At 44.6% G+C, this 27,715-nt stretch overlaps 1 protein-coding gene across 1 annotated transcript; it reads left to right on the top strand.

Moving 5' to 3' along the window:
• The first annotated feature begins 16,243 nt into the window (after nt 1-16,243).
• Nucleotides 16,244-20,867, top strand: PMAIP1 (phorbol-12-myristate-13-acetate-induced protein 1). The gene is made up of 2 exons (XM_025886839.2): nt 16,244-16,491; nt 19,244-20,867. The coding sequence occupies exons 1-2, from the start codon at nt 16,434-16,436 to the stop codon at nt 19,348-19,350; spliced, it is 165 nt and encodes a 54-aa protein (XP_025742624.1). The 5' UTR covers nt 16,244-16,433; the 3' UTR covers nt 19,351-20,867.
• Nucleotides 20,868-27,715: the final 6,848 nt, after the last annotated feature.

Genomic DNA, 27,715 nt, shown 5'->3' with positions numbered 1-27,715 from the left:
GTGTTTGATTAGAAATGTATTGATTTGTTTAAAATTATTTCTAGGCTCCCAAGAAACCAGGACAATACGTACATTTCCTTTTCTCATTTACAAGATATTCCTTAACTCAGAAATCAGAAATCCTTGCCTTTCACACTATTTCCATTTGCCCTGGCTGTTGCGCCTGTGTGTGTGTGTGTGTGTGTGTGTGTGTGTGTGTGTGTGTGTGTGTGTGTGTGTCAGTAGAACTATAGAATGATCTTGGACATTGTGACCAAATCGTCATGCAAAGCCATGGCTTGTGTCCAGAATCTAACAAGAGACTTTTTTTTTTTAAGGTTTTTATTTATTTATTTGACAGAGAGAGAGACATAGCGAGAGAGGGAACACAAGCAGGGGGAGTGGGAGAGGGAGAAGCAGACTCTCCGCCCAGCAGGGAGCCCGATGGAGGGCTCGATCCCAGGACCCTGAGATCATGACCGGAGCAGAAGGCAGATGCTTAACAACTGAGCCACCCAGGGGCCCCCTAACAAGAGACTTCTTATCATTAAGAGTTTATGGTCCTTTCCGTTTTAAGATAAATAGATTTGGGGGATCTAATGTACGGCGTGGCGATTATAGTTAACAATACTGTATTATATACTTGAAAGTTGCTAAGAGAATAGATCTGAAATGTTCTTACCACAAAAAGGAAAGGTAATTATGTGAGGTGCTGGCCATGTTACCTAACACCATGGTGATAATCATTTTACAATATAGAAATGAATCAAGTTAACACCTTGTATCCCTTAAACTTGCACAACGTTATGTGGTGATTACAACTCAATGCAGTGGGAGGGTGTGGTCTTGAGATTGGAAGTTTATGAAGAGAATCCAGGTGAGGTGGAAAGCACATTTATATACTTTAAGATCCAAAGAAATACAAAATCTGTTAAGGGACGACAGGAGGGGAATTGCAGAGCTCATGGGGTAGGAGAGTATGTTGTCAGGTCACCATGGGCAATGGGACCTACAAGTGATGAAGTCCAAGTTCTAGACCATAAATAAGGCTCAGGATGTTTCATCAGGGTGGCTGAGGAGAATCCAGTGAGTATTTCAAGCCCCAGAATTACATGGGAAGATAACTCCCCCATTTGTTTAGTGTGAAAAGATAGTTTCCTTTTATTTATCATTTTTAAAGATCTTATTTATTCAATTGAGAGAGAGCATGAGCAGGGGGGAGAGGCAGAGGGAGAGGCAGACTCCCTGCTGAGCTGGGAGCCCGCCTACGTGGGGCTCGATCCCAGGACCCGGACGGAGATCATGACCTGAGGCAAAGGCAGATGCTTAACCATCTGAGCCACCCAGGCGCCCCAAGATAGTTTCCTTTTAAAGTAGTATCTTTCAGGGCGCCTGGGTGGCCTCAGTTGTTAAGCGTCTGCCTTTGGCTCAGATCATGATCCCGGGGTCCTGGGATGGAGCCCCTCATCAGGCTCCCTGCTCGGCAGGAAGCCTGCTTCTCCCTCTCCCACTCCCCCTGCTTGTGTTCCTGCTCTCGCTGTGTCTCTCTCTGTCAAATAAATAAATAAAATCTTAAAAAAAATAAAGCAATATCTTTCAGACTGGAGAAGAATTTGAATTAGGTTTAGAAATGTTTAAGAGAATCAAATCTTTATTTGGGGTGGAGATTGTGCATATTTAGTATTCTATGTCCATGAATGTTTAAGGAAATATGATGTGTACTGGGGCACCTGGCTGGCTCAGTTGGTGGAGTGTGCAACTCTTATTTTTGGGGTCATGAGTTTGAGCCCCGTATTGGGCATAGAGATTACCTAAATTAAAAAAAAAAAAAAAAAAAAAGGAGCTCCTGGCTGGCTCAATTGTTAGAGCATGTCACTCTTGATCTTGGGGTTGTGAGTTCAAGCTCCACGTGGGGTTTAGAGATTACCTAAAAAGAAAAAAGAAAATATGATGTGTACTGATTTTTCACCTATTTGCTATTCTGTGTAGTTAGTGTTTAAGTAACTTAGGCCTAAATTTAAATGGGAGTTCCAAGGCCAACTCCTCCCCATGGGACTCCTGCTCAACTGACTCTCCAAAACCCTCTTCCCCATCTCCACCCACCTCCTCAAGTACAAAAGTAATCTAAACAGTGCACCGTTAACTTGTTCAAGATTTAGTCAAAGGGGCGCCATTCAAGCCCCCAGCCCATGACAGTACAATGGTGGTCATTTTAAAGGTCCACTGATGCCCTACAGTTAACAAGGAGCCAGCTCAGGGCAGCCCTCACGCGGACCCTCCCCCCATCCCATGCCCAGTTAATCAGCATTGCTCTCTCACAGAGGGAACTCATCTCATTTACTTATTACTTAGTCCTCATTTACTTATTATTTAACATCTCATTTCCTTATTTACTTATTTTACAAAAGCTCTTAAAGCATTTAAAGTGTATCAAACCTCTGTTTCTCCCATTTGTGGCTTTTGTTAGAATGGGCATCAAGTCATGCTTCCTGCTCACAGTCTCCCACAAAAATGACAAGAATAAACCAAACCAAAATCTTTTTACAAACCCATCAAACAAGAAAAGGATGAGAAAATAGAATGTTTACACATGCCACCAAGTGTCAGAGGTTTGGTAGTGTTTTTTTAAACAGCTAAATGCATGGAAATTAATGCCTTTTCTTATTTCCAGGTCTGTAAATGCCCTGACTTCTCATGTTATGGGCACACAAACACCACATAGATTCTCCTAGATTGCATAGTGCGAGTTTAAACAGAGTGACCAGTGAGAGAGGCTAGACAGTGCTTCTCAAACTCTAAGGGGTGCAAGAATCACCTGGAAAGGTTAAAATGCAGATTCTGACTCGTAGGTTTGAGGTGAGGGCGGAGATCCTGCATTTCTAGCTCTCAGGGGCTGCAAATGTTCTTTGTCCCCTCATCTCATACCGAGCAGCCCAGAGGGTAGGAGTGAGTTAGATCTGTCTAGAACTAGAGAGTTTAATTTTGCTCAGGAGGCAAAAACTTGTAAGGCACGCTCTGCCAAGAAAGATAGGTTCGTTGTGTACGTGGCATTTTCCTTTCTTAGAAAACCTTGGGGGAGGGGTGCATCTTTTCAAAAGTCTCATCGATCTGAATTTCCCCCCCTTTTCTTGCATCTCTATCATTCGGTGTATTTATGGTGATTCCACTGGAAACTGCCGAGCTCCCTTAAAATTTGGGACCTGTGAAAAAAAGAAAGCAGTTCTATTGCTGGAGGTGGGAGCCAGCAAATTTTGGCTTCGTGGCCATTTATTTAAATAAACTCCTCTGGTCATAAACCTTTAGGGTGGGGAGGCTGCATTTTGAGGCTGAAGAAACAATGACAAAGTCATTCAATCGGCACTTCGGTGTTGGTGAGTGTGGCTGCAGGTGCCCAGCAAGGCCTGACAGCTACATCCCTCAGGGTTAGTTATGACCCAGGCATCAAAGAGGGCCACCTCGAAGCCCAGCTGCCGGGAGGAAAATGATAGCCAAAGGAAAAAACAAGGGTGGGGCCCCTGTGAAGAGACAAAATGTACCCTCACTTTCATCAGAGGCTACAATCAGCTGAGCAGATTACTGAGCCCTTGGCCAAAGCTCTGGAGGACTCAGATTAGAGAGAGCTTGTGTGTGTGAGTGTGTGTGTGTGTGTGTGTGTGCGTGCGCTGTGTGTGTGTGTGTGTATGTGAAAGGATAGTGATGGGGAGGGAAGCCTCCACTGTTACAGATTTTATAACAGCTGGATCAAAACAGCCCAAGAAGAGATGGTGGACAGAGCCACTCTGGGCAAGTTCTACTTTTTTGTCCCTGTAGGCAATATTATTATTACTACCAAGGGCTTCCTCTCTGTTCTTCTGAGTCAAACTTTGCCTCTACTTGCCCTGGCACTCATTTGCCTTGTAGGATACTTTCAGTTTCAGAAAGACAGTGAGCTAACTGAGGGCTTGGCAAGAGATGGTGAGGTCCCCAGATGCAAAACCACCCTGCCTGCCGGCTGGATAGAACAGCACACTTGGGAACAGAAAGTCGAAATCCTGAGGTTTCTAGAGAGCGGCCCTCACTGGCAACATAGGACTGCTGAGGGCCTGCTTGCCTTCCTGGAAGGGGGAAGGGCGGGAATGGTTTTCAAAATCCCAGCGCTTTTGAAGTCTGAGTTGAAACAAGGAAGGAGAAGGGAAGAAGAGGAATTGGAGGGGAGCAGAAACTGTGAGGGCTTCTGACTCACAGAGGGCAGACTTCCAAGTTGACCTGTCCTCTGAGCAGAAAATGATCTCTCCAATCAATCAGTTGTACACTCTTCACCTATCATGCTGCCTGACAGCCTAAAAATAGCGACCAACGTGGAACTTTATCTTTGTAAAATGCAACCCTATCTGGAAATAGTAACAAGCCGTCGGTCACTCACACGTTGTTGTGAATTAGTTGAATTTCAAGTTGGGAATTAGAACGGAGAAATTTAGACAGCAAGGAACCAAACCCTTTTTGTACACTTGTGGGCTTGGTCATGACAAAGGATGCTTCTTGTTCGAGAGCACAGAAGGCAGAAGGCAGGGTCAGGGTACAGCCACTATTCCTGGTCTATGCTGTCAGACGATTCATGTCTCCCTGGCACAAGTTAAGATCAATTTTTATTTTATTTTATATTATTTTTTTGAAGATTTAAATTTATTCATTTGATGGAGGGAGAAAGAGAGAGAGCACAAGCAGGGGGAGCGGCAGGCAGAGGGAGAAGCAGGCCTCCCAATGAGCAGGGAGCCCGACACAGGGCTCCATCCCAGGACCCCGTGACCTGAGCCAAAGGCAGATGCTTAACCAACTGAGGCACCCAGTGTCCCTAAGATGCATTTTTATTTAAAATAGTCATCTGTTGAGCATCTCTGTGCCAGATGCAGGAAGAAGAGCTGGAGACACAGTGGACATGGCCTTCAGCCCACGGAGCTTATGATCTGGTTTGGGAGACTGATAAATGAATACCATGACAAGTATCACCACCCAAGAAACAAAGAAGCTACAATTCCAGATATGTTATGAGGAGGGGAAGCAAGGAATGGAGATCAAGAGGGATCAGGAGGGAGAGCTATTTCAGCTCAGGTGCAGAGAAGGTCTCAGTGGCATTTCAGCTGAGATCCAGAGGACAAAACAGCCAGCCTTGATAGGGTCTAGGGCAAGTGCAAGTAAGTGCAAACACTTTGAGGAAAAAGAGCTTCCTGTGATATAGGAACTGAGAGAAAGACAAGATGCTTGAATGTGATTTCAAATATCTGGGTTCAAACCATGACTCCACCACCTACCAGCTTTGTGCCCTACACACACATTAGGTCATAAGACACAGTGATTAGACCTATTGTCCTCACCTTGATGGCCACTGAGATTAGAACTCACCAATTCCACATTTCACTCAACTCCTACTTTGGATATTCATTGCTAGGTTTCCCACGCTATATAGACCCTTTGCCAATTCTGAGGAATATAAAATTGTCTTTTACTCTCCCACCGACTTTTTTTTTTAAAGATTTTATTTATTTATTTACTTGAGAGAGAGAATGTGCGTGTGTGTGTGCGTGTGTGTGTGTGTGTGTGTGTGTGTGTGAGCAGGGAAAGGGAGAAGAAGGGGAAAGAATCTCAGACTCCACACAGAGCACGGACCTTGATGCAGGGCTTGATCTCACGACCTTGAAATCATGACCTGAGCAGAAACCAAGATTCAGACACTTAACCAACTGATCCACCCAGGCCCCCCTTTTACATACACTTTTATTTGGTGTATACCTAGGAGGAAAATTGGTCCACATCCATTTGAACTTTATTTGCGTAGTCTTTGAGCAATTACTATGAACATGTTTTTAAACATCCAGAAGTTACAAAAGAGTGTACAATGACCACTAGCTGTTCCTAATTCCCCTGTCTGCCAATCAGTCATTCTTCCTCTACGAAGCACAGTTACTAGTTTCTTGTGAAGTCACTTTTTTTCCTTTTCTTGGAAATGCCACGTATAAATCGATGTTACCATTACAGCTTTCCAATAATATCCTAAAGGACTGAACTGCTGTCCTAATAAATCACCTATGGACATCACTCTACAGTACAATATATACCATATATTTTTTTTCAAAGATTTTATTTTTAAGTAATCTCTACGCCCGGCATGGGGCTCCAACTCATAACCCTGAGATCAAGAGTCACATGCTCAACTGACTGAGCCAGCCAGAGGCGCCCAGTTTATGCCATATTTTTACATCTACTATCTTACTTATTCAATCTTCCCCCAAATTTATGAGGTGGCACTGGTTCACGACTATGAGTTAACTACCTGGGCCCCAGGGAAGACAGTTCTTTGCCTACAAAGACGTTGGGTTTTAAGCGGCAGAGCTGGGTGATCTAGGATTTCTGACTCTAAAACTTGGCACTGTTCCTGTATCAAGGATCAAAGTTAATATCTGACAGCAGCGATGTGCAAATTGACAGAATCCTGTATCCAGAGCTTCTCCATGGTCTGAGGCCCCAGCTTGCCCAGAGCTCTGTGCCTGGTTCCCGCTCCCTTTGTGACCCCTCCAGGAGTTCTCCCAGCAGCAGGGAGGGGGGAGACTCCCACTGTGCACTCCCGAGGAACACTGGGTTCAAACCTCAGGGTCCTTTCCCGCCAGAATTGTATTTAGTAAAATGAATTTGGATATTTGCTCTTGCATATTTCCTTGCATATTGAGAGACAGCTCAAGAACAAACAAACAAACAAACAAACCAAACTAAGCAAACCACAAGTCACCTGCTGATGCACTGGCTAGTCCACCCCAGTCCCCAGCCTGTGGGGCCTCTAGACTCTAAGACTGAGAAAGTGATTCATTTCCTCTTTTTCTTTTAATTTCCTTTCTCCGCCTGTCACCTCTTTCCTTTCTCTGAAGAACTCAGCAAAGTGGTCCTGTTGATAATCCTTGAATTCTGGCTGGAATTTGGCCTGTCATGCTTGCGCTTTGAGTTTTGCCAGACAGAGCCGGCCTGTGTGCTTGGGATGAGGAAGTCTCCCATTGGGAATTGTGCTCCGGGGGCTGCCACTTTCTTGCCTTGCCCTCCTCCTTCCGGGAGCGGTGGTGGGGGGAGGCAGATGGGGAAGGAGCCTTCCCCATGGGACACCCAGGGGTGGTAGCTGATTTGCCTGTATTATTCCTTTTCATTCTCAAAAAAAAAAAAGTCCTGTATGGGAGGTATCATTGTCAGTCTCCCTTTCCAAACTAGGAATCCTTGGCTCAAGGAAGTGAAGCAATGTGCTTGAGTACACATATCAAGTAAACAGTGCAGCTGGAATACAAATACAATGAAAAAAAAAAGGTAGAAGGGAACTTGATACAAAATTGCCCCACTAACCTAACTTGTATCTATGCATTGTAATTCTTTGAGAGTTGGATCCTTATTCCAGGTACTTATTGTTGTCAGAAAAAAATATAGATAGGGGCTCCTGGGTGGCTCAGTCTGCCTTTGCCTCAGTTAAGCATCTGCCTTTGGCTCAGGTCATGATCCCAGGGTCCTGGGATCGAGTCCCACATTGGGCTCCCTGCTCAGCGGGGAGTCTGCTTCTCCCTCTCCCTCTGCCTGCCACTGCCCCTGCTTGTGCTCTCTCTCTCTCTCTCTCTCTCTGACAAGTAAAATCTTAAAAAAGAAAATACGGGCGCAATTACTGCACTAAGCTACTGACCATCAGATGGCCGGGCCTCCCTTACCTGCGCTCCAAACACCGACTTGAGCCTGCACTTGGGCACAATCCTCGCACACAGAGCCTGGTTGACAGTCAGGGGCTGACTTCTCCTGTACGGAGCTGACTCCCGCGCGGAGGGACCAACAGAGCGCCGCATGGGGCGCAGATGGTTGGCGGTGGGTCGGTCGTTGGCCCTCACGCTTGCTGGCTGACGGGGAGCCAGGTCGCTGCCTCCCCGCCCAGCGTCACGGGAGAGGGTCCCACCGCATGTCACTGGTCCCGGGCAGGATCCACATGCAAACTGCCAAGTAGGGTCTCTACTGAATGCGAGTGGCTTTCGCTCCATCCTAAAGTCGCAAAATCGTAAATTGAACCATTGTAAGTGGAGATTCTCTGTAAAGCTGATTATTTTAGCATTTCAATTGCCACCCCAAGTTGGACAGATTTAAAAACCCTCTGGGGGTTTTGATGAAGATGAGGATGAGGTGAGAATGGCTGTAGGTAACAACAACAGCTAAAATAGTTTGGAGGAAAGGTAGCAATGAGGGAGAAAGGGGGCTCCCGCCCTCAAGCAGTACGCAGCTTTATTTTAGGGGGCCATAAAACCATCTGTGACACATTATACCAATGAGCCAGAGAAAGTGAAGTATAGACTTCTTTGTGTGGACAGTGCGGAGAAAGCTATAAATTCTTCTGGGAGGCAAGGAACATCAAGGAAATGGTGTTTTATAGACTGGCTAAGGACAGGTGTCCAGGCAGAAGACTTTTGCAAAAGTCAAATGTGTTCTTGGGATTCCAATTCTGAGATTATGAAAATATTCACTTATGGTTTCTTCGAGTATTTTTTAGGTGTTTCAGGATTTACATTAAACCCTCTGCAGTTTGTTTTGATGCAAATAATGAGGTAGGGATTGGGCATTAATTTGTTTCCTGGATGTACAGTAAATCATCTTAGAACATTTGATGGAATAATCAACCTCGTTTCCACTGAAATGAAATGCCACTCTGTCATGTACTTTAGGCTCATGTGTTGTGAGGCCCGTATCTTTAACTCTTTGCTCTGCTCAACCCTTTGTCTTCACGTTTGCTTTCTAATATTTTAACAAATGGAAGGGCTAGTTCTCTTCAACCTGTTACATTCCTGAAGAAATGTCCATGGGGTTTAACTGGAATTGTACTGCATTCACAGAGTGATTTTGGGCAGGGTCTTCTCATCCTGGAATAATTCTTCCGTTACATCCTTCAGGAAACAACCAGGATTCTTCATTTAGATTTTGCACATGCCTTGAGAGAGTGTATGTATAATTTTTTTGTGCTTATAAATGGGTGGGATTTTTTTTAAAGTAATCTCTACACCCAGCGTGGGACTTGAACTCACAACCTTGAGATCAAGAGTGGCATGCTTCACCGACTGAGCCAGCCAAGCACCCTGTAAATGGGTGGCATTTTTTAAACATTATATTTTCTAAGTGATTATTGCCTGGCTATAAGAACATTTTCAAAGAATACTGATGTGGTATCTAGCCTGACATCTTTTATGATTTCTCATGGTTCTTTCTCACTTTGTTTCTCCTGCTGGGAATGCCAGAGTGGTGGGGTTGCTGCTTTCCCTCCGGTCACCTCTCGCTCTCTCTGCCTCTAGCATTCTCCATCTATCCTCTCCCCCACACGGATAGCTGGGGGTGGGGACGGTTCCTCCAGAGCCCTGCCCCCTCCCCTGTCCTGTCTGCGAATAAGAACAAACAAGAACAAACTCTCCCTCAAGTTTTTTGGTTCAGCTCTGGCAGGTGGCTTTTTCATATTTGATTCGACTCCAGGGGCAATTGGAGACGCCCAAAAGTTTTTAAGCAGAGAAAGAATCTTGTTTTTTAAAAATAAAAATCTGATCCTCTCTGGAAGGAGTGTGGACATTGGATAGAAAGGCTTGAAGAAGGAACAGGGGGAAAGTTAGCATTAGAGAAAGTCATGCTGGCTGCCCTGTGAGGAATACTTGGAAGAGAGGCAGGCGTGGAGTACGGGGGGCTGGGGGAACCTCTGCAGGGGCCAGGTGAGAGGAGCAAATGGTGTAGAGCGAGCCAACAGTCGTCCGGATGATTTCATACAGACTGGCCGGGAAGGTACCGAAGAGGGAGGGACGACGGTGAGTCCTGGGTCTTCTGCCTGGACATCTGGAGCGGGTTGGCGGGGTTGGCCAGGATGGTGCTGGGTGTGGACACTTCAAATTAGGAAAATGAGTAGACGCTCCAAAAGGTCCAGGGTTCTTTTTTGAACCACACAAATTTGAAGTTTGAGAACATGTAAGTGGATGTGGGGTGATTCCGCACTGGGGCTTGAAATGTGGGTGGTATTGGGACAGAATCTGAGAGTGGGCCGTGAGAGCGCATGAGCCTGGGTAGGGGGAGAGAGGGGTGATGGGGCAGGCAGTGGCCTCTGCCAGAAGGAGGAACGGCAAAGGCCGGGAGGAGAAGAAAAGCAGAAGGTTCTTGACAGCGTCAGCTCTTAAGGGTGGTCATTATCATCTCTCTGAGCATTTCAACTTTTGAATCTGGAGCTTTATTGTTAAAGAGAAATACTTTTATAGGCAAAAAAAAAAAAGGCAGATTTTAAATGCCTAGCATCTGTGATCTCTTGTGCTTACTGTCAACCTTTCTCATCAACCAATAACCGCAATGAACTAGGTGTAGAGTACAAAGTTTTGGATTACAGTGGCCATTAGCTTACATACTAGCACCTTGAATTCAGGCACATGATGTAATCTTTGGCTTTGGTTTTCTCATCTGTGTGTGGAAAAGTGAAAACCTGGTCCACAAAATTGTTTTATTTTATTTATTTATTTATTTATTTATTTGACAGAGAGAGACAGTGAGAGAGGGAACACAAGCAGGGGGAGTAGAGGAGGGAGAAGCAGGCTCCACGCCAAGCAGGGAGCCCGATGTGGGGCTTGATCCCAGGACCCTGGGATCATGACCTGAGCCAAAGGCAGAGGCTTAACGACTGAGCCACCCAGGCGCCCCCACAAAATTGTTTTAAAGTGGAAGGTCCTCAACGGCCATGCGTTCATTCAACAAATATTTGTTCAGTGTCTGCTATGTGCCCAGCACCATAGGTTTAGGTGCTGGGAACAGTGGAGAACACACCATATAAGGTCTGAGCTCATGTGAAGTTTGAGTTCAAAAGCAAAACCCAACAATCAACAAGTCAGACAACTAAATAAAATAGATCTCCTGGAAGACAGTCAGATGGAGGGTAGGGATGGGCAATTTTAGACAGGATAGTCAGGGAGGGCCTTTCCAAGAAAACAACATTTGTTCTGAGACCTGAATGGCCAGAAGTATTAGTTATGGGAAGATCAGGAGAAAGCGCATTCTCAGCGGACTCCAGGGTGAGGACAAAGGCTCAGAAGCAGGGAGGAATTCAGTGAGTTTGGGGAAGGAGGCGCAGGAGGTGGATATCAGATGCATGGGTGTCCCCCTACGTTCCCACGCCTCACAGGTCCTCTACATCAGGGGCATGGAGTCCAATTGCGGGTGCTGTTGGCGGATTACATTAGGCACCAATGAGGGTAATCAAGAACTCAGCCTCCATTTCCAAGTCTATGTGCCAGAGTGAAATTTTACCTTCTACTAAAGGCAGCAATTATCCACACACCTGGGTAATGATTCTGCTCACTCACTGTAACACCCAAAGCTTCTGGGCACTCCAAACATCTTCTAATTTTTAGCTTCCCTCTTCTGACTAATTATGGCGTGTTTTGCCCCTTCTGCCTCATGTGGTTCCTGATTACTATTATGATTACCACGCATTTCAGCTCTCCTTCCCCATTCCACCACACAAATGCTATGGGTCAAATTGTGTATGTATTATTATTACTGGTTTTATCCTTTTTTTCCTAAGCCTGTTTATTCTGGAGGTCCAGGCTTCTTTTGTCTCCTGAGGATAATGAACAGGTCTCCCCCCCACCTTTCCCTACATAAATTTTTTTAAACTGTGAAATATAACACTCATCCAGAAAAGAGTACCATGTACAAATTACTTTCACTTAACCATCTTATAAAAATATTTCCACGTGTCATGTAATTTCATAATAAATTATAATCCATTTTAAGTACTTGCTGTTAATTCAGATATATTTTATTTAACTAGATTGTAAACTAGTTGAGGTCAGGTATCATTTTTTAAGTGGCTTTCCATCCAACGTGGGGCTCCACCCTACAACCCCGAGATCAAGAGTTGCACACTCCATCCACTGAGCCAGCCAGGCACCCCACCCTCCTATTGTCTTAAACCACTCAGTTTGTGGTACTCTGTTGTGGCAGCCTTAGGAAACTAATATAGGAGAAAATTATATTTATGCTGAAAAATATCAAGTCTTGCTCTAATAGAATGTGGTCTTATCCTAGTCAGGAAATGTGGGAATTTTAACAAGATAGGGGTTGAGACACTGACTGTCCTTGCTGACACTACCATCTTGTATAAGAATGACCATACTATATATCTTCACGAGTCACACCATCTCCACTCTCAGCTCAGCTAATCTAGTCACACTGCAACCAGAGTGAATTTTCTAGAATCTGATCCTATCACCTGCATGCTTAAAACCTTCTGTGGTTCTCCCATGCCCCCCAAACAATACACAAATTCCTCAGGTCCCTCTCCACTCACCTCTTTACCACTTCCTCCTCACACTGCCTGACCTTCAGTCTCTGCCTGGAACATACTTCATTCCTTTGGCCTCATTGCTTGGCCAATCCTATTTATGCCTCAGTGTCTACGTAAGTGGACTTTCCTGCTTCACTGCCCTCCCGGGCTGTCCCACAGTCCTCCATAGTTTCCCTGGGATGGCCCTGATGCACATCTCTGCCTGTGTAGTTTGCTGTGTCACCCTCTAGCCTTGCTACTAAAGGTGAGGTCCAAGGAACAGACACTTGGGCATCACCAGAATTTAAGATGCAGAATCTCAAGCCCAGCTAGATCTTCACAATCAGATGTGCATTTTTAAAAAAGATTTTATTTATCCGACAGAGAGAGCCACAGCAAGAGAGGGAACACAAGCAGGGGGAGTGGGAGAGGGAGAAGCAGGCTTCCCACGGAGCAGGGAGCCTGATGCAGGGCTTGATCCCAGGACCCTGAGATCCAAAGGCAGACGCTTAATGACTGAGCCACCCAGGCACCCCTCAGATATACATTTTAACAAGATACTCAAGGGATTCTTTTTTTTTTTTTTCCTCTTCAAGTGATTCTTCTGGGCATTGAATTTGTGAGGTATTGGTCTCTTCCACATAATCTCCGTGGGGGCAGGGAGCACTGTGTCCCCAGAACCCAGCACAATGGCTGTTTAAACAAAGATTTAGCTGATTTAGTGCACGAGGCTGATTTCCTGTTAACAAGCCTGTCTTACGGGGGGGAAAAAACCCAAAACAAAACAAAACAAAAAGTCTCCTTTTATCAGAATAAACAGACTCAGGTTTCCAGCCCATGTGTTTTGTCACAGTTCCCTTTCAATTCCCATTATACATCTCTCATATTCTTTGTTTTCCTGTCAAATCCTATTTTCTGCACGAAATATGTGAATGACTGTTCTATTACTAATCATGTTTTCTGTTCTGTTTGGGGGTTTTTTGTTTTGGGTTTTTTTAAGTAATTTTTAAAAACCCTCTAATGACAACATAGGCAGAGTCAGATTTGCACTGTTATTTTTGAACTTGGTCCATGAAAACTGATACTTGGTAATAGTTTCAAAAATTATCCTCCCCAGTTCTTTTTCCCTCCTCACCTCTTCCCTTTCCTCATCTGCACCCTTCTCCCTCCCTCCCTTTCCCCTTCCCTCCTTCCTTCCTTCCTTCCTTCCTTCCTTCCTTCCTTCCTTTCTTAACAGGTGACAGGATTCTAATGCTTCATGATAAATCTTTTTGTTGTGAGTCCCGGCGGTCAAAGTATCCTGATATGTTTATATTTCTCACAAGTTCTCAGGAAATGATACATCACTTTTCCAGATAAGTATACAGGTAAGAGAGACTTTACACACTCAACTTCTAATTCCCTTAATAGAATGTTAAATCACAATGTACGGACCACCTGAAACCCAAAATCTTAAACGGTCCTCCATAAATTGCTGATTTGACCCACCTCTGAAGCCCACCTCCCCAAATTCTCTCCTCACTTCTCCTTCCAGTGAGTTGAATTTGCAATTCCCTAAAAGGCACCGCTTGCCTAAGGTTTGTATCCAGTATGGGTCATGTGGCTAACAACCTTTTATAATGATAATGTTAGAGGACAGGATTGGCACACCCTTGGTAGGTAAACAACAGTAGGATTTGCTTTTCTTTCTTTCTTTTTTTTTTTTTTTAAGATTTTATTTATTTATTTGACAGAGAGACACAGCGAGAGAGGGAACACAAGCAGGGGGAGTGGGAGAGGGAGAAGCAGGCTTCCCGCGGAGCAGGGAGCCCGATGCGGGGCTCGATCCCAGGACCCTGGGACCATGACCCGAGCCGGAGGCAGACACTTAACGACTGAGCCACCCAGGCGCCCCTTGATTTTCTTTTGTTGAATGTATCTGCATTTCAGGGTGCATGATTTGGTCAGAAGTGTACTAATTTATCCAATCAGAAAGTTAATGGTGTCCCTTAACTATTATGTCAGTCAAAATGAGCCCTGAGAGGGCCCCAGTGCGTTTCAGATACTGTTCCAGAAAACAGACTAGGAGGCAGCATCCTCTGCTGTGCTTCCTGTGTCAGGTGAGAACTCCTGAATTCTGTTCCCTCTTAACCTTGTGTGTTTACCACACTCAAAACTAAGTTGTTTAGGGGCGCCTGGGTGGCTCAGTTGGTTAAGCGTCTGCGTTAGGCTCAGGTCATGATCCTCGGGTCCTGGGATCAAGCCCCACAACCGGTTCCCTGCTCAGGGAGTCTGCTTCTCCCTCTCTCTCTGCCCTTCCCCTCCCACTCCTGCTCTCTCCATCTCTCTCAAATAAATAAAAGTCTTAAAAAAATAAACTAAGTTGTTTAAATTCAGGAGTAGTTTTGTTCCATGATTATAGCGTCCTCTATACTTCTGCAGGACCAAGCCATAAATAAATACTTGCAGGTTGGTGTTCATTGAATGATTTCAGGTAAATAAACAAGTTCAAATGCCTACTGGGGGCACATAATGTAAAGAAGAAAAGCGACAGCAGGGAGCGTGGCCACCGGGAGCTCCCGCCCCAGGTCTGAGGGAGAGTGGCTGCCACCTTGCTTCTAGCCTGCTCTGCCCGTTTGGGAAACGGATCCCGGGTTTTCAGAACTTCACATTTTACAAAGGACGCCAGAGATCGGAGCTTTTGAACTCATCTCTCAATTTTTAAATGTTGGTAACCAAATCAAGTTCTCACAAGACATTCTGCAAATCAATACGATGAGCCAAACAGAACACTCCTGGGAACCACGCGGTTCTAAGTAGCCAGTTTGCAACCTCTTCGTTGAATAGTGCAGATAATTAAGAATATTCGTTTTTCCAAAAAACTATGATTACTGGGAACGCCACGGAGCGTTAGAGCTCCTGCCCCGTAGGGGGCCTGCCTAGGTTCAAATTCTGGCGCGGCTCTCTGCCAAGGCGCGCTCCAGAATTCCCTTGATCCTCCATACACCAGTTTTCACACCTGTAAACTGGCCTTTATGGTAAGAATGGCAGCTTAGCAGCGTCGTTCTGAGGACAGAATGAGAAAATGCCTGCCCAAGCCCTTCTCACGAAGCGGCGCTCAATACTTGCTAACTAGTCCAAATTACTATTCCTCTTTATAATAATGGGATTATTCGAGGACCAGCCAAACAGCGTGTAAATAACTTCATGTTCCCAGATACTTCATTTCTCCTCCCACAAAAGCATTTGATGGTGTCCCATATGATGACTTACTCTTTTTATGTTACTAAGCAGCATCCAGATGGAGTAATACCGACCTTTCCAGAGGGAATATGCTCCACACAGTCCTGGCTGGGGCGCAAAACTAACCCCTCTCCCCCGCCTCTACACACACACACCACCTTCCAAATCAACCAGTGTTGGTTTGCTCGCTCCAGGGTTTCAATGTGGTACGATTGTCACTCTCCTCTGGCATCCTCTCTACTGTTATGCAAGTTTTCTTCATCTCATTTCCCTGCAACCACCCGTGCCCTCCGAGTTCGAGCTTCCCTGTCCCGATCTCATTCCGGGATCTGCTTAGAGTCTCCAATTGCCGGTTTACAAGGACGAAGCCCCTGGCCTCCCCATCAGCCGCCTTCCCGCTAGAACTTCCCCCTCTCGCGACTTCCCGGCCCCGCCACAATTGCAGCCGACTCGACGTGGGGCGGGGGCGGGTTCTCAGCCCGGCCCCTCTCCGCCCGGCCCCCGCTCGCGAAGGGAGTAACTGCGAGGCGGGGCAGGGTCTCCGCGCCCACCGCCCTGCGCCCCCCGCCGCGGGTCGGCGCCGCCGCGGAGCGCGAACGAGTCCGGGCAGGTCCCCCACCGCGGCCGCCCTCGGGGGCGGGGACAGGGGCGGGCGCAGGGTTAAGTTTCTCTACGTCACGGTTCCCGGGAAAGTGCCCTTATAAGAGGAGAGCGTGGGCGCGAGAATCGCCCAGACCTGAGAGGTGCCCGGCCCGGGAGCACTGCGCTCTCCAGTCGGGTCGTGCCCGCCCGCTACGGCCGGTCTAAGGCCCGCGTTGCAGCTCGCCTCCTGCTGCCCCAAGGGGCTCGGGTTGGGGGGCCTAAGGTCCCCGGGGTTTTGCAGCACAGCTCCCGGTGGCTGCCTGTGAAGATGCCTGGGAGGAAGGCGCGTAGGAGCGTGCAGCCGAGCCCTGCGCGGGCCCTGGCAGGTAGGGAGCCGCTGGGGCCCGCCGGGATCCGGGCCGGGGCGGGGGCCGGGTCGAGGTCTCGGTTCGGGCGGCTACAGCCGGTCGGCACGCGGCCTCCAGGTCGGGCAGGTCTGTGCCCTTGCACATGCTTTGGGGGGCGCCTGCAGGAAGTTCTTCAGGGGTTTTACCCTGGACGGTGGAGACGGCGAGGGAGGAAACCCGATTTGGGATGCAGATTGGGATTTTAGCGGAGGCAGAAAGCCTCCTCTTCGCTTCGCTTGCTTTCCATCCCCACTTGCCCTGCCCCGGGGCCACGGGGAGAAAAAGTGCAAGTGCCGGCTGCAGTCACGAGGAGAAAGTCACTGTCGCGGCAGGTGGGGACGGGAGAGGCTCCGGGAGCTGCCTCGCGACCAGCCCTCTTCCGCCGGAGTCGGGGACCATTGAGGGCCCCGCTCTGAGTGTTGCCACTCCCGGGTCCCCAGCACGAACAAAGCAGTCCATAACGCTTGATCCTATCACGGCTCCTCCACAGAGGACTGATGGAGCGTTCCGGAGGCCCTGCGAGGACCACTGCGGTCAGGAGCCTAGAAAATCGTGCTTCTTTGTTGAGTGTAACATTTTGACAGTCGTTATTAGTTGTGGAGATGGGATAGGAGAAGAACTGGAGTTGGTCTCCAGTGGTTTTTAATCCATCCACTCTCCCCTCCTCCCTCCGTAAAGCCCCATCAAATAACTTTTTAGACCCGCCCTCTCCCTTATAAATTTTAGCAAACAAGGCAGCCATCCGCTAAGGCGCTGCAGCAAAGAAGGCAGCAAGGCTCTGGGCTCGAAATCCGTCATACTGCTATTGCATCAGACGATAATGGCCCCCTTTTAAGTTAGTTTCGCTTTATAGAGCCCATGAGGCGTGCAAAGGAAGTGGTGCATTTCCAACCGGGCCATGGCTAAGTGGGCACCAGGGTGATCTCTCTGGCTCTTACTTGGGAGGCAAAAAGCTTTGCCCACCTTTAGTGATGTTCAAGAATTCTCCGGTTTCCGGAAGGCCTAACCTGAGCATAACCTTTCTGCCATTTAACTTCAGTCCCAATAACATGGGGCAGCAGAAAGGGCCCTCTTTAAACTCGACTCGATAGTAATACATCTTTTTATTGAGGTGTAAGTGACACAGGACATTGTATTAGCTTTGATTTGACGTATGTATATATCAAATGATGATGATGCCATATATGTCTATACTGTGAAGTGATTGCCAAATAGCTTTAGTTAACATCCCTTACCACACATAGTTTCAATTTTATTACTACATGTATAGAAATGTAATGAGCAGAAAAATTAAGGAAACAACTAGCAGCAAGTTTCTGCCCCCTCTTTTGGGGAAAGAGATAATTTTTTCCCTTAAAACCCTTTTATAATCCTTTTTCTTAAATTAATAGTCATTTAATAACAATATCTCACTTAAAAAAAGTAGTAAACTTGTGAATTAAACATATTTCTGCTTCACTCATAAAGGCAGTGTGGATTGGCACAAATTAGGTTTGTAAGAAGAATTTAGTTTACAGTAAAATGTAAATTTCTAAGTTATTTTAGAGAATGTGGACTTATTTTTGATAAAAGATTCTATGAGTCTTACAAGAAAATTTTAAAGAGCTTTTCAATGAGGGTAAGAATACATTTAGAGGGGCGACTGGGTGGCTCAGTTGGTTAAGCGTCTGCCTTCAGCTCGGGTCATGATCCCCGGGGCCTGGGACTGAGCCCCGCATCAGGTTCCACATTGGAGAGCTGAGCAGGGAGGCTGCTTCTCCCTCTGCTGCACCCCCTTTTTGTGCTCTTGCTCTCTCCGTCAAATAAATAAATAAAATCTTAAAAAAAGAGGAAAAATAATACATTTAGATTTGTCTATTAATGAAGGCATAATCTGAGCTGTGAATTACTGCTATTTAAAAAATAAATCCTACTTGAAAACAATATACAAGAGTTTAGAATTTGACTTCTGTTTCCCCAACTAACCTTCAGTGAGCAAGAAGGGGATGACATCACCTGAGGTGGGCCAAGGCTTGCTAACTCTGTGGTGTATGACAGAAATGTCCGAATTTTTTTTTTTCCTCCACCATAGCAATTTCTTTCTTTTTTTTATTAACATATAATGTACTATTTGTTTCAGGGGTACAGGTCTGTGATTCATCAGTCTTACATAACTCAACAGCGCTCACCATAGCACCTACCCTCCCCAATGTCCATCACCCAGCCACCCATCCCTCCCCCCCCCCCCCCCTCCAGCAACCCTCAGTTTGTTTCCTGAGATTAAGAGTCTCTTATGGTTTGTCTCCCTCTCCGGTTTCGTCTTGTTTCATTTCCCCCCCCCCCTTCCCCTATGATCCTCTGCCTTGTTTCTCAAATTCCACATATCAGTGAGATCATATGATACTTGTCAGAAATGTCCATATTGAAAGAAAGGTAACATTTGCCTCTTGCAGTAGACTTTTTTAAAAAAAGATTTTGGAGTGAACGTCTTTATTCTTAACTATTCTTTTTTTGGTTTATGAGTCACAGTGTGTCAATGTATGGTGTGCGTGTGTGTGTGTGTGTGTGTGTAGGTGCACGCGTGTTAGGTCACCTTTCTCACCTTCAGAAAATGGGTGTACATAAAGCTGAAGTTAAGATAAATGCTTCACTGAATAAATACTCAGCTTGTCCCTTGGATGGGCACATTAACTCTTGCTGGTTGCAGTTTGTAATATCAATGTGATTTTAAATGTTTTGCTTTCCTTTTCAGAGACCGAAGTGGAATGTGCCATTCAACTCAGGAGATTTGGAGACAAACTGAATTTCCGGCAGAAACTTCTGAATCTGATATCCAAACTCTTCCGCTCAGGAACCTGACTGTTTTGGAAGCTTTTGAATGAGGAGATTCCTTTAAAACGGAAGATTCCCCAGTAGGTGCAAATTTCATCAATTAGAGGAAATGCCTTCTAATGGAGAAGATAGGGAGGGAGATCTCACCTGCTTTTTGGATGCCCTTGGGAACCAAGATGGAATACATCAAAGACGGATTTCTGTTGGAGATTTCCCAGAAGTCATTTTTTTGGGTTGCGAGGACATTATAAAACCATTTTGTTTATTTTAAAGCAAGAATGGTGGAGCTTTGAAAAATAAGGAATTAATTACTTATACATTTTGTTTTTACTTCGAAAATTATTCTGGTAATTTTGCTGAAGATTGCTGTCCAGTCTACTGTAAGCGGAGTTGGCAAATGAATAAACTGTGGGCAGGGGCAAAGAAACAGAATGTGTTCAGTGTTGGGTTTTATTTTTGGATGACAACTCCCAAGTGATGTATAATACTTGCTTTATATATTATCTTGTTAATAGTAAAGATTTCATTCTGAGAACACTGAATGTCAGAGAATGTGGATTCCATAGGTCACTACAAAATATAAAATGATTTGAAAGCTTGTTTCTTTTGACTCAAAAATGTATTGACACAAAAATGTATCTGTTCAGATGACCCTTCCTTGAATTATGTTTCTGCGAGTCTTAACTGCAGTCTGTACTTGGAAAAATGTGATGGAGGTGTTACTTGGTGCCAGTAAGATTCTTGCAGGTAGACTGTTAAAACATAAAGAGTACGGGGATTTTGTAGAATGAGAAATAATGGGGGAGAAAAAGCAATTTAGACTTTTTTACTGCTGTAATTAACACTTAGTAAAACAAATATTCTAAAGCCACTTGATAAGATGAATGTGTTTCTAAAGAAGTTTCTAAAATCTGTAAAATGCCCTTTCTCAGATTAGTGAGTGTATGGCTTATAAGAAGTGATCTTTTAAGAGAAATTAAGCATGTTTTACATAGTTGGGATATACTTTTTTAAAAAAAAGAGAACGGGATTGCTCATCCAGAATAAAAATGCCACATATGTGTAATTTGCATTAGAATAATATGTAGATTCTGAGAAAGGTTTCATGAATTTCACTTTTTTATTGTTAAAAGGCCAGGCTGTCAACAAAGTCCCCAGATATATAAAAAAAAGAAATAATAGTGTCATGATTGAATTTCCGTAAGAATAATCTTATTTATTTTACCTATTTATGATTAAAATATTTTTTTGTTTAGTTTGAAAATGTCTATTAAAGTTACGTTTTTAGGTTATGAGACAAGGCTTTCATAACCACTTGAACTTTACAGTGAGAATGTTTTGCTATACGGTATGGTCACTTTAGATGAAACATTACCTCAGCATCTGTTTTTTCTTCAGTATTATTTAGTTGCAAAGATGCTTTTTGTCTGTCTAGAGGCAGGTATTTTGTCATTTGGATATTTATGGTCTGTAACTGTATTTATACATACAAAACTTGGATACTGTAGCTGTAAACTATTAAAAATTATCACCATTCTTTTTTACATGTTCCTTTTTGTCATCACGTCACCGGCCCAGTGTTCATTATGAAACCAAAATTGTTTTACCAGTTTCCATCAGCAGGCCCCTTCTGACCACCACGTCTTCTTCAGTCACAGTTCTGTCGCCAGAATGGGACATGCAGGGACATTTAGCATGATTTCTGCTGTCAAGGGACTTACTATTTAATTGGGAGAGGAAATAGTGAAAAAGAAGACATTCATGCCTGGCGTAGGTCTTGAGGGCCTTAGTGCCTGGAGAGTGATTTATTGCAAGTAGCCTACAGAGATCCGTGATCTCTTTAGAGGTGCTGTGTGCCCCCCTCCTTGGCTGCTCGGGGAGCCTCCGCCAGGCTAGAGGAGCTTCTTCTGGTTGGTTTCCTTGATGGTGGCCTCACACTTCTCCCCTCCTCTGCCCCAACCCTGAGCAGCAAGTCTTGCTTCATCTGAAGCTGGTCATGTGCAGAAGGAGTGGCTTTCCTGTTAGAGGGTGAGAACTCATGAGATACTCCTAGTCCGTAGCATCTTCAGGCTGAAACCCTACAGTGTAAGTTACCTCCCTCAGACGGGGAGGGCAAGAGGAGGGGCTACCGGAGGAAGGTGACCCCTTGAGGGGACAGCTGGGGGAAGGGCATGAAGGGCCCCCAGGGCATCGCAGGAGTAGGCGGAGAGATTGGGTCCATAAAGGGCTGGGTGGGGTTTGGGGGGGGCAGTGTGCATGATTTGATTTGAGGGTCTCTGGAAGAGGAACTCCTGGCCCTCTGCATAGCCAGAAGTGAACCACTGGTGGTAATGAGTTTTGCTAAAAGTACCCTTGCTGCTCTTTTTTTATATAAGGAGTAGTACAGGAAAGCTTTGGGACAATGCACAATCTTCAGGTAAGAGGACTATATGTTTTCAGAGAACTCTTTTTTTTTTTTTAAAGATTTTATTTACTTGAGAGAGAGAGCACGAGCAGTGGGGAGGGGCAGAGAGGGAGAAGCAGGCTTCCTGATAAGCGGGGAGCCCTATGCAGGGCTCCATCCCAGGACCCTGAGATCAGGACCTGAGCCCAAGGCAGACGCTTAACCGACTGAGCCACCCAGGCGCCCCAGAGAACTCCTAATGTCAAAAAACTCCCAGGATGCCCACATAATTGTAATTGTAAATATTGACTAACAAAAAGCTACCAGGAATTCAAAAATAGTTTGACTTCCATTTATATTCAAGAGAAAACCTCCATAACCTTTATATTTGAAAAGTCACCTAGAAATGGCAATGTGCTATTAGTAAAATGCATACAAAAAATATAGTTCTGCTTCTAAATACTTAAAGTTAGTTTAAAAAATTGAATAAGAAAAAAAATCACTGCCTTTTGCACAAACGTGTTTGCAATCCTTCACATTAACAAAGTTACTGTCGTTGCCTCCACAGCAAATAGAGGGGAAGGCCTTGGGCTATGTGTCTTGGATTAAAACAATAGTGAATCACTTTAGCAGAGCACAGTCTCTCATCTTTTGAAACTGTGGCAAAATGATGGACCTTTAGGAAAAAAAATAAAATCAGAAATGCAATAATACCAGAATTAAGAAGCTGTGACTATTACTGAAGAAACTGAAGAAAGATCTAATCCCACAAAAGCTTCATTCTGAATCCTAAATATACTAAACCATTTAAAAAGTGTGCCTCAAATTTCAAGGGCTATATTTTGTTCATTTTTAAAAAGATTTTATTTATTTGGGGGGGCAGCTCTGGAGGAGGGCAGGGGACAAGCAGGCTCTACACTGTGCAGTGCAGAGCCCAATATGGGGCTGGACCCCACGACCTTGTGATCATGATCTGAGCTGAAACCAAGAGTCGGATGCTCAACCGACTGAGCCACCCAGGCATCCCTATTTTTAATTTTTATAAACTGGACAGAATTTCTTCTGAAACTATTTCCTTGTATTATTTGAATGTGTAAAGGAATTAAAGTCCCCAAAACAAATATGGTTAGGTAAAAATGGGCTACACATCAAGGGATAACATGATATACTTTGGTAAACTGTCCTATGCTGCTAGTTTTTTTTTTTTTTAGGTTTATTTATTTATTTTTTATAATCTCTACACCCAATGTGGGGTTCGAACTCATGACCCAAAGAGCAAGAGTTGCATGCTCCTCCAACTGAGCCAGCCAGGTGCCCCTCCTAAGTTGATAGTTTTATTTGAGATGTTTTTTTTTATCAGCTCTCCTTCCATTATTAATCAAGAATACATGTATCTAATTGCGTAATTTACATTTACACAATTTAAGAGAAAACCAGCAAGGACCATCTCCTCAGTAATTCAAGATTTTGCATGCTCAACAGAGTATAGCTTATAGAATTTGGATTATCAAAGTTTCTGCCAAAGCAAGTTTTCCTTGTTTGGTGAATTTATTTATCTCTGTGTGTCTTTCCTGTGCTTAGGGGAAATGCCTGTATTGTCTCTCTACAAATACTAAATACTGCCCAAGTAACTGATCATTTCAGGGGCGGTGGGGGCTGGGGAAGGATGCAGGTAAGAAATGGGGAGTAGAAAAAAGGGACAGAGATCTCTTTGTGCTGCAATTTGCAATTACTAAAGGATACAGAAATCCAATAAAAAACTTTAGAAATTTTCAAGTTTCACCATCTTGAGTCTACACTGACTCCATTATCTCATGTGTACAACTGATTCCATACAAATCAGTGGTCATGGCACTCATTAATGAACACTGTAATTTTAATTTAATTTAATTTTTTTTTTAAGTAAGCTCTATGCCCAACTCACAACCCTGAGATCAAGAGGCACATGCTCTACTGACTGAGCCAGCCAGGGACCCCTGAATACTGTAATTTTTTTATGTGTAAATCGAGGAGATGAGAAACAGTTCTAAAGAAAAATTGCAAACACTCCAGGCAAGGCTTTGTCACTTTCCAGCCCTGAGAACTTAGAAGTTCATTAACTTCTAGCCTGTGCGTCTGCAGGGAAAATGGAATAACGCCCTTTCACAGGGCCGTAGCGTGAGGACTGATATTACAGGCGGGTGGGAAAAAAAAGTCACTTATCTGTCTATCACCAATCTCTTTATCATCTATCAATGTATCTACGAACAAGATAAGTTGTTTCCTTTAGTCTGAAGACTGTGTGCTGTGATTTGGGTTTTTTAATCCCTTGCAATAACTCTGCTTCCCGCCAACACACACACACACACACACACACACACACACACACACAGAGCCCTTTGGGCTGGAACAGCATAAATTGTGAAAATCTCGCCAAACTCTTTGAACCTTTGTCAGAGGGAATGCTCCACCAGGAAGACAACTGGCATCTTGAGGACAGTCACCTCTGAGCATGATGAGGAGCAGAGAGCGCCCTGCTTTGGAATCAAGGCCAAGCCATCAATGAGCCCTGAGACTCTGAGCAGGGCAGCCTGTCTGAGCCAGAATGATTCCTCTGCATCCCCTCTAAGGTCATTTGTGGTTTGAGACAGAATGGGATGGCAGAGGGGACTGGAGAAGATCTCCTACCACACTCCCGGTCTTACCAGCCCCACTCCTGCACGTAACGTAAGAGAAAACGGAAGGGTTTGTGAAAAGAAGTAGGAGGGTGGGTTTAAACCCCCCCTCCAAGAATCTGTTTGCCAAATTCTTCTCCTAAACATGATTCTAAGTCCTGGAGGAGGCTGGGCAGAAACCTCTTGGACTTAGAAGTATTTTCCTGGACGTGAAAATTCCCCATGGGCTCTGGCTTCCCTGATGGATGACGGCTTTGTGTATATATATATATATATATATATATATATATATATATATATATATAAATATAAATATACACGTAGCTGAAAATAGATGGGGTCACCTGACAGGACACACCCTACTGTGCGAGTCTCTCACGTAATAGGTCATGGTTTCAAGAGCAAAACCTTTGTCAATACAATCCAGGCACTCACTTTAGCTTCTGTTTTAAGGACTTTCAGAAATCAGTTTAACAAATTCAGAGTGAAACAGTCACACCCACCTGCAGTCTTCTTCCAGATCAGTTACTGTAACAAACACCAGAAAAATGAGGGAAGTGATGAGTGACAGATGGGGATTTAGGATTCCTTTAGTTTGTAAGTCTGGGTCCCAGACTGTTCCCCTAGGTGTGCTCTATACTGTACTGTTTGTGATTAGAAACTGCACAGTGCGTGGAGCCTGGGCTTGGGTTTGGGTTGGAAATGGAATGTACAAATGGCCCTTTGATATTTCTCGTGTCTCAGTAAAAGCCTCCTTTTCTTTTCAGCGCGTTCTCTCACTAATGACCTCTAATGGAGCCGTGAGATCTGCCGATTTCCAATTGCACCTCTATTTTTAAAACCACAAACTTTCTTTCCCTGCAATCATCGCTGGCTTTGGACTTTGGAATCAGCCACTGTTTTTGCCACTTCTGCTTTGCAGGGCTCTGGATAAATGGCTTGATCTCGGTTTTCTTATAAAAGGGTGTAAGATACACCGATTTCAAAGCATCTTGAGAATCGAACGAGGTGAGAATGTGCAGTGTGTCTGGCTCACAGTCATGCTCAGTAAATGTCAGTTAACTTCAACTTCAAGACGGAGGCTTAGATATTAGCTTCCTTACAGAGTTATGGAAGATCTTGCCCAATTAAGATTATTAGAGTAAAATGAAAGCTTTTGACGAAAAAAAAAAGGCTGGAGAGGAAGTGGCAGTTTTTCTCTTCGTGAGGCCATCTGTTTTTAATTTGTAACCTTCTAGTGATGGTAAAACATTTATTTTCACCCTGTACTTAATAGGTTTCATGAATACTTTTGAATTGCCCAAAGCCCCTGCATGTATTCATAGAAAAACTCAGGTCCTGATTTACAGTGTACCGACTCAAAAAATAGGAAGAAGTTCTTGTGTAGTTATTGTGGACTTGGCTGGATTTGGGTAAGTCTGTTTTCAGCAGGGAATCATAAAGGGCAGGCTCTCCCCTGAGATGAAACTGTGAAAATCTGTTAATCTGGAGGACAGAAGTTGTATCCTGGCTGCTTTTGGTTTTGGCTGGAGGAAACCTGAGTTACATTCACCCACAGGGTTTCTCCATAGAGCTTCTTTGAGTCTGTGTTCAGATGAACAATACTTGCACAAGATAAATACTTCTTAGCGATCGCTGGCAATATGCCAGGCACTTTAGAAACAGTTCTATTGTATCATCTCGTGGTCCCATATTTGGAAACTATGATTAGCTTTCATATTTTGTAGTGGAGAAACCAGCCTCAGAGAGTCAGCAATTTCCCCAAAGTCAATTGGCAAATGGGTGGAATGCACATGGGATTTGAACTTGTGCCTTTCTAACCCCAGAGCAGTCTTTCCCTGCCACCACAATACAGCTGCTTCCCACAGGGGACTCGGGAAGGGCCCCATCCCAGAGCAAAGCTGGTTTGTTTTCCACGTCAGTGCCTCACTAAATACAGCCAAGTTTTATACCTCTGGGTTTTCTGAGGGTGAGAGGTTGATGATTAAACCAGCTGATATGTGAAAGATACTGATAAGTGCTGGCCAGTTCACACCCCTCTAGCACAGCACTGCCGCTGGTTGCTTCTCGGTGATTTCCAACCTCCAGGGATGGAAACGTGACCTCAGAAATGGTCTCACGTTATTCCAAGAAAGGAATGAGAGGTGCTGCGGCATTTCATCTCCCGGAGGGATTTTGTAGTGGATGAGCTTGGAATTAATTTGAAAGATACACTCCCTGCCGGCTTGCTTTTTACCAGTTAATGCCACAACAGCACCTACTGGGACAGACCTGCAGGAGCTATTTGTAATGGGAAAGAAAAGGATTCAAAGAAGCCAGTCAAAACAGCAATTTGTGTGTTTTGTCGGCTGCCCCGCTGTATCCGCCCTATTTTCAGCAAAGCCAAGCAGCGGTTAAGAAGGAAGAAGAAGTTGTTGCCACCATTTTTTTTTTTTTTTAACCAAACAATAGAGAACATCTAAATGAACCAGTCTGCCTTCTAAATGATTCATCTGGACAAGTGCTGGAGGAGGGGCAGGGAGCAATGGGTGGTTGTGGCGATTATGAAATCCTTTTGTTTTACGAAGGTTACTTTTTAGTAAGAGATTCTCAGATCCTCTGTGTTGAGGAAACATACATGTTTATCAGAAAGCAGAGGGGGAAAATATCCTCCTTTGTCCATCTTAAAAAAAAAAAAAAAGACACACCACAATACAACACCTGTAAGTAAAGTGACAGAAATGCTCCTTTCCTCTTCTTGAAACTTGTATTGGTGTTGCATTAAAAGGAGCAGATTTCTGAGAATTAGGACTAAACTTTTATTTAACTTTCATAATACAGATATAGAAGAATATAAGGACGTCACGCTAACACTTCACAGATGACCCTTGGGGCCCTGGGAAAGTACCAGCCAGGATGATAAATCTGGGCTTTTCTCCCAGACTTGAAATTGACAGACAGGAGGAAGGCTAGTGAGATGCCTAGGTGTGGCTCACTTATTAACCACACTTTTTCAAAAATAAGCTGGGAAATAATAAAAATGTATATTTCTATATGTTTAGAAACACACTCTGTGGGTCATTTTCAACCCAAATCATCTTATAGATATATTGTAGATATAGTGGAATTCTCTTCACAATAAATCTTGCCAACAGGACATAGATATCAGCCCCTTTCTTTTTTACAGCATTTTACTGTTTCATCCCTAAAGACTATGGAAAGTTTCCTAGCCCTGGTTTGCCTGGACCTGTCCTGGTTTTAAAACTGAAAATCTCATGTCCTGGAAATGCCCTCCAGCCTGGGCAATCTGGGACAGTTCGCTCAGCCCTGTGTGGCTGTAATGTGTCGGCACATATACCTTTGGCAAATCAGTCTC

This window comes from Callorhinus ursinus, unplaced genomic scaffold (assembly GCF_003265705.2).
Source record: "Callorhinus ursinus isolate GAN/ISIS: 27379988/994484 unplaced genomic scaffold, GSC_fseal_2.0 scaffold11, whole genome shotgun sequence".
NCBI classification, from domain to species: domain Eukaryota; kingdom Metazoa; phylum Chordata; class Mammalia; order Carnivora; family Otariidae; genus Callorhinus; species Callorhinus ursinus.
Note: the sequence above shows the minus strand (reverse complement) of the source record. Positions and strands in the feature narration are given on the sequence as shown.

What these genes read in the sequence shown, in the direction of transcription:
- PMAIP1 (XM_025886839.2), top strand. Translation starts at nt 16,434, where the DNA reads ATGCCTGGGAGGAAGGCGCGTAGGAGCGTGCAGCCGAGCCCTGCGCGG. An exon ending in CCCTGCGCGGGCCCTGGCAG is followed by an intron (nt 16,492 to 19,243) that starts GTAGGGAGCCGC and finishes TTTCCTTTTCAG; the next exon opens with AGACCGAAGTGGAATGTGCC.